The sequence below is a fragment of the Ananas comosus genome, linkage group 24, assembly GCF_001540865.1.
Source record: "Ananas comosus cultivar F153 linkage group 24, ASM154086v1, whole genome shotgun sequence".
Lineage (NCBI taxonomy): Eukaryota > Viridiplantae > Streptophyta > Magnoliopsida > Poales > Bromeliaceae > Ananas > Ananas comosus.
In genome coordinates, this window is record NC_033644.1 from 7,244,393 (window position 1) to 7,254,268 (window position 9,876).

The window sequence follows — 9,876 nt, forward strand, 5'->3', positions numbered from 1 at the left end:
CGGAATCAGTATCCCATCCGATGTGGGATTATTGAGGCGTTATATAAAATCAATTCGAGTTCAGATCAGATACAGTCAAAATTCATACCCGAATCCGAATCCATCTATTTTTCGTTTTTTATATTTATATCTGAAACTATATCCGTTTAGTATTGGATATATCCATTTTATTCAGATTCGAATTCGGATGAAATTTCGAGTATCCGTAACCACTAACATTGCTACCACCTGTAGAGTTGTCAACGGGTTGGATTCGGGGCGGATTTTCAAAAACCCGAATCCGAACCTGACGAATTTTAAAAATCCATATCCAAACCGACCAAAAATCCGAAACTTGAACCTGAACCTGAAGCAATTATTATTATTTTTTCAATATTTCAAAATATATATTATAATAAATATGAATTTTTAAAAAACAAATTCAAATATAATATTAAATTTATATATATAAATATTATATATAATATAAAATAAATTTGGGTTCGGATTTGGGTTCGAGTCGGGTACAGTTACAATCCATATCCGAATCCATATTCGTCGGATTTTTATTTTTGATATCCATATTCGAATCCATATCCATTTAGCATCGAATATATTTGTTTTATTCGATTTGAATTCGGATACAATTTTGAGTATCCGTACCCATTGACATCCCTAACTACCTGCAATCTCCTAAAGCGCTACCATACCATACATGTGCACCTTACGTTTGCGTGCAACATGAATGCGCAAGAATAGCGCAATATGTGATGAGATGCACGCTATTTAAAAAAATAAAGTCCCGTGGTATTTATCAGTTCACACATGCCTAAACTATAGGCAGAGAGTTTTCAAACTTAGACTAATGAATCCACTTCATTAGACCTGCAGTCCAAAGTATGAGCCTGAGATATAGGGCCTGTTTGGTTGCGCAGAATGTACGTGTGCTTCACAAGCGGCTGTTTGAGAAAAGCTCCGCATGTTGAGCTTTCTCAAAACGCCATCTTTTTGTGGTTGCACGTCGCGAACATGATGTAGTGCCCCTCTGGAATTTAGCTGTCGAACTAGTGTTTCTTATACTATTTATAGGTGCTTCTATCGTTTCGTGGGCATAATATTTTCTGTGTATGCGGAGGATCTGCTTGCGAGTCTGGATAGAACTGGAACCCGGGGCGCATGACACATTGAGCGTGACCACATGGCCAAACACCTACGTAACCTCAAAATCGGCTTTCAAACATCTTACAACTAAACCAGTAGTGATTGAGTAAAATAACTATTATTTGTATCACTCATCCATGATGCTGCACATTGAACAAAATATCTATAAAAATAAATTCCTTGACGACGAAAATACTTATTTCAAAACATGGAAACAAATTACTCAGAATACAAATGAAAAGGCCTGCAAATATAGTATTTAGAACTATGCTACACCTAATCTCACGCGATCCATTTGTTCCCCCCAATATCTCACTTTTCCCTATATATATATATATTTATAATTATTCAAATTATAACCTTCCTCCAACAAATCTCATGGACCTGGAGAACCAAAAAAATTCTTTAAAAAAAAGAATAATATAGCAAGAGGTAAATAAATTAAAAAAAGTTCTTCATGGCTTGTGTCTCTATTGTGAATTTGTTCCTCTATGCACATGAACTTAATCCTCTTGCTTCAGTTCCTTTCATTATTCTCATCCTCTTGCATGAAGAGATAAACATCCTGTAAAAATCATAAAAAGGAATAATTGTTACCCCATTATAATCATGCAAATATAATGGCACACAACATACAAATTAATTCAGGTGCTTAATTATTGGGTGCAATTTTATGTATAGAAAAAATTCTGCGTGTAATTATTATTATGATTCTCTGTAGCAGAACGAATCTTTGACGTCTATACTAGACAGCCCAGATGCATCCTACTACTGTTGAGTCGCAAGATCATTCCGTGTACAGAATTTTTCAGCGCACGGGACTGTAGAGAATCCACAGTCCCAATATATATATAGGGGTGTTTTTTTCAATTGAGACAATATGGATACTTACTCCCACGGGACATCTCCAACCAACATCCAATCCCCATCTTTATCTTCATATGTGATGGCATACTCATACTCATCACTCCCTTCCATTCCCACTGAAAAAAATAAAATAAAAACAAGAAATAACAAAACAATCAAATTATTGCAAACAATTCCATATTAAGAATAGCTCCCAACATATTAATTTTATGTGATCTTACCTGAGGAAAAGCATTTGAACATGGCTTGTAATGCCCCTCTAAGCTCTTCATAACCCTTGTACACCTTGAGATCCAGTTTCCTCAGATAGGGAGCTCCATCCATGCTCACCTTCACATATTTCGCGGCGTTTTCTTCCGCGTCGTCGCTCTTCCTCCCCCGAAAGCTGTTCATTCGATACGCCCGCACCGGTGGCCATCCGACTACTTGCGCCCTATTCGCCATATTTATGTACATAAATCAGGATCGATCACAACTTACACTCTTGCAAACATATATGAATATCATGCTCGGTATATTTTTTTGATTTACTCAAGAAATTGGTATATTTAGATTTGGATTTGAATGGAACAGCATATACGACATATAAGTTATTTTTTCATAGTAAGATAAAACATCCTACAGGTTGATATATACTGTTCTGCCAAATCATGGACAACCAGACCATATAAAAAGTTTTTTAAAAAAAATCAAACTTAATACTCACAATCATACTAAAAAATTCTTGTAGCGAATGACTTGTTCTTGGATAATTTACTCAAACATCCAAACGGGACCTTTGTGTCTTTTTAAGTAGATTTTCAATTCACAAACAATCGAAGTCTCCAAGCAAGAACAACACATATCAACTTACTTAGGCGGAGGAGCCAAAATCTTGCGCTCCATCTCCTCGGTTTCATCCATCCTCGATCGACAAGACTCGTCGTCGGAGTCGGGTATCGGTCGCTTGTTGCATTTCGTAGCCATCGTCGTCGGTTTCTCCGGCATGTCACTGCCCGGAGGCCGTAGGGTTAGCTCGGTCGCCTTGAGATTCTCGATATCGTTGTTCCCGTGGCTCGCCATAAATCTTTCCAATATCAACCAATCGATCTCGGCGCAATTCGAATTCGAGTTTTTCGCTACACAACTTCTTGATGCAAATTAACTCAACCAAGAAAGATTATGATGATGATGATACATGAAGTAATCAATGGAGGAGATGTTAATTATATGTATATATATATAAACTTTATCAGAGAAGAGTAGTACTACAGGGTGGAATATATTAACATATTATTAATTTTGTTAAGTTATTAAATTTCATAACATGAATGCATATGAAGGTGTTATTTGGTTGAGACATGGACACGGAGGCATGTTGGAGGGCGAGGGGACACGATCCAAGAAAATGCCGGTCCAGACCGGAGACAAGATGCGGACCGGGCCAGGCCGCCGGTTTGGACTGTCGGCTCGGACCGGGACAGCTTGGATTCCCTAGATTCGGTTCAGACCATTAAACTATTCCCACACACCCGGTGCGCCGTGCACCGCACTTTATATTCCATAATTAGTATTTTTAAATTAATTCAAAATTTATAAAAAGACTTATTTTCTAATAAGTGTCGTGTAGTTTTAAAGCCTATTGTTTTTGTACGAGACGTGCTCGATTCGGTGTTTAGAGGCTTAAATCTCTACTTGACTCGAAAATACTTACGGTGGAGATTTTCTACAACACAGTAAAAAAAGTCATCAGTTTTAATTTTAAAGATAAAATTTCATACATCTATGTGCTTGTATATTATTTTTGTTTCTACATCCGTTCCGACATTATTATTTCGTACTAGTCCTATTTTCGTTGCTTGGTATTATATCTATTCAGCTAAAATTTAAATAATTTTCTATGCATAGTATAAACTTAATTATAAACTTGAACTTTCAAGAAGTAACTGGTTAAATAAGCTCAGTATCTTAAATAATCAAGTTATTTTACCAAATCAATACAAAATCTGAATGAGTCGAGCTGTTGTGTTTTGATCATAGAAAATAAGTATTTGAAATTTTATAATTTTTAATATATTAGAACTTTTGAATGCCATAAATAAGAAGAAACGTATAAAATAATAATTTTTAGATCACTATAATATTTTATTTTGTTTAGAAATGCAGCAGTGTACGGTGCACCGGGTTTATGCGATATTTTTTTTGGTATTTGGACCGGGTCGTGCGGATCCGTGGACCCGAGTGTCGCCCATGTGGGTGGAAACAGGTTCTTTGGGCGGCTTACGTTTCAAAGTGAGAGGTGGGAAACTCAAAGACATGTGGCCCATGATTTACTCATGTGTTCATGTTCTCCATCAATTTAGAATTGGTTTTTATTTTATTTTTTATTTTTTATTTTGAGGTTATATTAGATCCTAACCGTTCCCCATTTTATTTACGTTGATATCTAACTTTCTAATTTGCTAGAGTTATAATTATGATCTGTCTAAATTTCTATTACTTTTAAAGCCCTGATATTATCATATAAGATCACATTAATGGTTCGATAACTCTCAATCAATTATGGCACTAATTTTTTCAAAATTTTCAAAGAGCTTAGTAACATGTTTTGCTCCATATTAAGACACCAGATGCTCTGAGGCGATCGATCGTAGGTATGGAATATAATTTTAAGGATGATGAGATTAGGAGAAGAGGTTTGAGTATCAAAGTGAAAATCTGAATAAAAGTTAGGGACCAATGATGTAACCAATCCTAAAGCCTAAAGGCCAAAAAAAAAAAGATTGGCACCAAAATGAAAAAAATTAGGAAAAAGATTGAGGACCAGTAGTGCAATTAACCTTTTTTTTTCCAGGATTTTGGATATGAGAGATGATTCCATCTGATTATTCTTGTTAGATTATCAATTACATTTGTTTGTAATGTTTAAAAGGAGAAAATAATTAAATTTTGCTACTTTTCAATGTCTCTCCTCAACATATATATAAATGTTTCCCCTTTCTCCATCGAATTTTCTTCAGCCATTTTGCATAAAATTTTGTGGCTTTTTAAGGTTCGGAAAATATGAGTAGAGATAGAATCTTAAATAATTAAAGTTTTTAGACAATCAAATTTTATAATTTTTTTATACTATTTTTTTAATATTTAGTTCTTAAACAAAAAATAAAAAAATTTTCAACCTTTTAGAGTAACTGGAGAAATTAATGCTTAGACCTTGCAATTGCATTTCATCCCTTCAAACAGGCAAAATATTAAATATGTGATTAAACCCAAACGAATTTTGTGGAACAACCAGGAATTAAATTAATTTGTCACTCTATTAGACTATAATTAAAAAAAGGGAAAACTTCAAAACCCCCCCCCTGTGGTTTCGTGCATTCTCACTTTGCTACCCTGTGGTTTAAAACGTATCAATTTGCCCCCCTGTGGTTTCGTTTTTATCTTTTTGTTATCAATTTTATTATTATTATTTTTTAAAATCAGTGACAAAATTAAAATTAAAGGATACTAAAGTGACTATTCGATAAATATAGATGGTTATCTGAAATTTTTTTGTATATAATTTAACGAAATATTAACGAAAAAGCTTCCGAAAAGATAAAAATGAAACCACAGGGGGGTAAATTGATACGTTTTAAACCACAGGGTAGCAAAGTGAGAATGCACGAAACCACAGGGGGGGTTTTTGAAGTTTTCCCTTAAAAAAATATCTTAAAAGCTTAATATATTTAGCATTAGTTAACAAATAATATCATCAGAGAGATGTTACAGACACAACAGATTATGATAATTCAAAACCTCAACTTCTCAGGACCCTTATCCTTTTAGCTTGAGCCCCTTTCATCTGATGCCAACAAATAAAAGCTTGAAATAGACAAATGCCAAGATTACCTTTTTCATTGATCCATAAGTTTGGGTGATTGTATATCAGATACCAAACCTCTACATCAGATACCAAACCAATGGTACAAAACTGCGCACACAATAGGGCGGACATACGATAAGAAGAAACCGACCAAGATTATAATGAGATTCAGTTGATGAAATTGAAAAAACACGATGGATAATTCGAATACAAGAATATGATATACATGGTTTGTGCAGAACAGTTTAAACCAACAACAATCTGTGTCGATATGGTTCGCATGGCACTCAAAGGGTCATGAAGCATAACTATACAGATCGAGGAGTACAAACTTCTTATACAACATGATAGAGAAATGTATTACGATACAATTACTGGAATGATTCATTCAATAGAGATCTAGTGGCAGGTCTAAAGATAATGTACACACATACAAATTCTATTTACTTGCACCTCTTTCGTTAGGACCTGAAGGAACCACACCTGGAGAGTCGTGGTTATTACTGCACTCTGCTCCCTGTGTCTTCGAAATGAACAGAAATCATATCGTAAGAAATTGGTAAAAGTCTGCTGACTTAAAAATGTAAACATAACTAGGGTTGGTTTAGTCTAGCTTCTAAAATAGCTTCCCAGCTACGAAAAGCAGCACCCGAACATTTGGCAAATGAAAAATGTGACTACTAGGAAGAACCCCACCCTATAGTGGATGGAGTGTATATCATAGATATACACTCCATTTGAGGTGTATACTTATAGTTTCGATTATCTTTCATTGTGGAGGAAGTGAAAATAAGCTTCTGCACCAAAGTAGAAGCATCAATTTAAGTGTGTTTGTTTCTGCCGTAGCTGAAAAACCGTTATAGTGAGTTTAATAAGATGTTTCCAGTGGTTCTCCAAACAGCTCAACTCAAATAATACTCCAATGTAAGAACCAATTGGCCCAAACAGACCCACAGTACTTAGCCTAACAAAATAGAATTTCAAGCTCTGAAATTTACAGAAATGAAGAAATATGTTAGAGAATTAAGTATGCCAACCTGGGTATTCGAAGTCTGCCCATGAGCTCGAGCAGGCCTCATGTTCAAGTCGATCATTTTGGAATCATTTCTTGCATGATCATTACTACTGCCATCCAAGCCAGGATCAGTAGACATCTTGTGATTCATCATTGACTCTCTTATTATTGTACTGGGCACCTGGTTGTGTTCTCTCCTGTTCTCAATTTGGTCTTTTGGTTGCATTGATTGATCTTCAATACGTCCTGCTTTATCTCCTGGAAACTATAAAGAATAAAAGGGCAACTTTAAGATTTAATTGCATTGAAGTTTTGTTTAAATAACTAATGCGGTAAAACAAGAATAGAAGTTTTACCTCAACTCTTTGCCTCAAAAGGAGGTATCTTCCATGGGTTCTTTTCCCCCCAACATGGACAATCATATCGCACTGAAGGCAAAGTGAAGTACCATCTATCTCACAATAAAAGAAAGCTGTATACGCATACAAAGTAAAAAGATTTAGGTACCAGGAAACACCAATATTAGGATAAGTAGCAAGAGGGACATCACCTACCAGGTGCATTTTCACATATGTCACAGCGAGGAACTTCATTGGGATCGGCAAGTCCTACTCGTACATGTCGACTAGCAAGCTTGTTACACATGTGCACCTATATCACCAAGAGAAAGAAATCATCGCAAAGTCAATGGGATTATCATGTTAACAGTTAACTATGGCCAAGAAATATTGTTATCTCACCATTGTGAGTCTAGCCCACTACCATTAGTAACTGAATAGGCTCGACAATGTTGCAGAAAAATTTTAAACCCAGTTTACCACTGCTATCTTCCTAGTTCTTATGAAATGCCAACTAATCTCCCATTATCTTCTGATAAGGAACTTATAGAGTGTCACAATCATCACGCAACCTGTGCAAACCTATAGACTGAATATAACACAGTAAAAATGTACCAAGGCACCAAGAGAAAACAGTGATTTGTACATGCAATATCAATGATATGAATATCATACAATGATTACATGTAATACATTAGTATCAAACAGAAGGTGTTTCGCTTATTCCCGAAGTGATCATAAGTCCAAAACAATTATATATAAGCATGCAGAGAGAGAAAAGATGCTCCATTAATATGCACCCGCTAGTGCAGCCTTCCTCTCCAGTCAGTTCCTCTTCTATAGTTCTATAGAACCGTTTTCTTCCAATCTCAAAATCTCCATATTTTCATTTCAAAAATTTCATAACCTGCTATTTTTTTATTGATAAATATTTAGCTTGTCATCATTATAGAATACTGAAGTCACCTCTAACTTCTCCTTGCTCATTTATAATACCTATCACAATGCATTATCTTCTTTTTCCTTACTTATGTTTCTATTAGTTTCCGACGTGTTAAGAAAGTTTCATCAAAGTGCAGATGAAATTAAATCCTTTGGTCAAGGATTTTCAAGTGCAGTTTCGCTGTGAAGATTCGAAATCTGAAGCCAAGTTGATCAAGTTAAAGGAATCATAACCCACTCACATGAGCTCGAACAGACATACGCACATTAAATTCATTTTTAGAATAGGGAAACTTTTCTGGAAAGTTTGAATCACATTGAGATCAAAATGATCAAGTTAAAATCAAATCTAGGTCAGGTTGTAAGTCATCAAAAAAACTTGAAGAAGAGGGGAGAGCGGTTTGGTTAATGTGAAAGCACTTTTAGCAACACAACCAGCCTTCAAAACTTGCCGAAGGAAGTCTCTAGATCAATCAAGCATAAGAAAGATAGTAACTAAATTAATTATTATGATAGGACAAGGCGAATTAACAATTCTCACGTGCACGCCAAATTCACGACAACACCCTGTTGATGTGAATCTTAATCACTCTCTAGAACTGCAGTCAAATCCATGTTGATAGATGGAATGGTGAAAGGAATACATTTGCTTAGATCACACTCATGGGACTGTAATGCAAGCTAATAGACCTTTTAGAGGTTAGGTCTCTTCCAATATGAATTTCTAGAGTATACACACAAGGGTGAGATCAGGTAAGCTCAAGATACATGCTTAATATCCAGGTACCCTAATTATAGATGCAGACAGGAGAAGCTTTGTTGGCCTGGAACCGAAGGGACTACAAGTTGAACTGCTTAACAATCTGTGCTCAAGAGCTTCAATTGATTAGTTCAATATGTGGGCTTAACCAGAACACTCTAAAACCTCAACATGACTGAATGTGCAGTCAGATATACAGCTCACTGCTACGAGAATTCATGGATGGTTCAAGATTTGGAGCAGAACAGCATCACTGTGTTGCTTGCACAGAACATATGTGTCAACCATGATTTGTTCGAATTTTCTATGCAAAACTTCATGATATAAATAAACTCCTATGGAACGCTAGTTATTGCAACCAATGTACATTACAACCTCTATGATTGCTCAAATTCTCCCAAGTCACCTTAAATGTCCATGGTATGGACTACTTTAGCAGTCCAAATGACAAACCAAATCATCAAGATCACAAGAACTATGAATAGCAAAACTTTTAACTACATTACCCACTTCAAATCCCGACTTCCTCATCCAGGCTATATAACACTCAACTTAGTTGGATGCTCTAATTTGTGTCCTATTTCTCACACCAAGACATCTGATAAAGAATGTGATCCTAAGTATTATATAACCCCTTTGCCCAGAAACCAACAATGATTTAACCTATCATATGGAGTAGGACGACTGCTGAGTATCAACACAGAGAGTCACAAACAAATATATGCTTCCTTTCCTTGTCTTGCTTACTCGGATATGTCAGCATTTCAGTATCACTGTTCTTGACGCCGGAAACCTCAAACAATTCTGCACAAACTCAATACTGCATCGATATTAAAAAGTCAACTCCTATGTCAACGTGTAGAATGAGATGTGCGGGAAGAGAAGGACGAGGAGGAAGAAGAGTAGAAAAGGAAGAAGAAAAAGAAAGACGTGCTGAGAGTGAAGGAACTCGGCCTAGCAACCACCAAAG

General features: G+C 35.7%; 2 protein-coding genes across 2 annotated transcripts in view; both read right to left on the reverse strand.

Annotated features, from left to right (window-relative positions):
• Positions 1,291-3,282, reverse strand: LOC109728750 (auxin-induced protein 22D-like). The gene is made up of 4 exons (XM_020259267.1): positions 2,861-3,282; positions 2,229-2,440; positions 2,033-2,123; positions 1,291-1,705 (listed from the first exon to the last, which is right to left on the reverse strand). Exons 1-4 carry the CDS (start codon positions 3,067-3,069, stop codon positions 1,630-1,632), a joined length of 588 nt encoding a protein of 195 aa, XP_020114856.1. The 5' UTR covers positions 3,070-3,282; the 3' UTR covers positions 1,291-1,629.
• Positions 6,008-9,876, reverse strand: part of LOC109728748 (B-box zinc finger protein 19-like) — a 5,751-nt gene continuing 1,882 nt past the window's right edge. Inside the window, exons 2-5 of the mRNA XM_020259266.1 lie at positions 7,421-7,517; positions 7,223-7,338; positions 6,889-7,131; positions 6,008-6,374 (exon numbers count right to left, since the gene is read on the reverse strand). Coding sequence (XP_020114855.1) covers positions 6,291-6,374; positions 6,889-7,131; positions 7,223-7,338; positions 7,421-7,517 — 540 coding nt within the window. The 3' untranslated portion in view covers positions 6,008-6,290. The remainder of the gene's footprint in view (positions 6,375-6,888; positions 7,132-7,222; positions 7,339-7,420; positions 7,518-9,876) is intronic.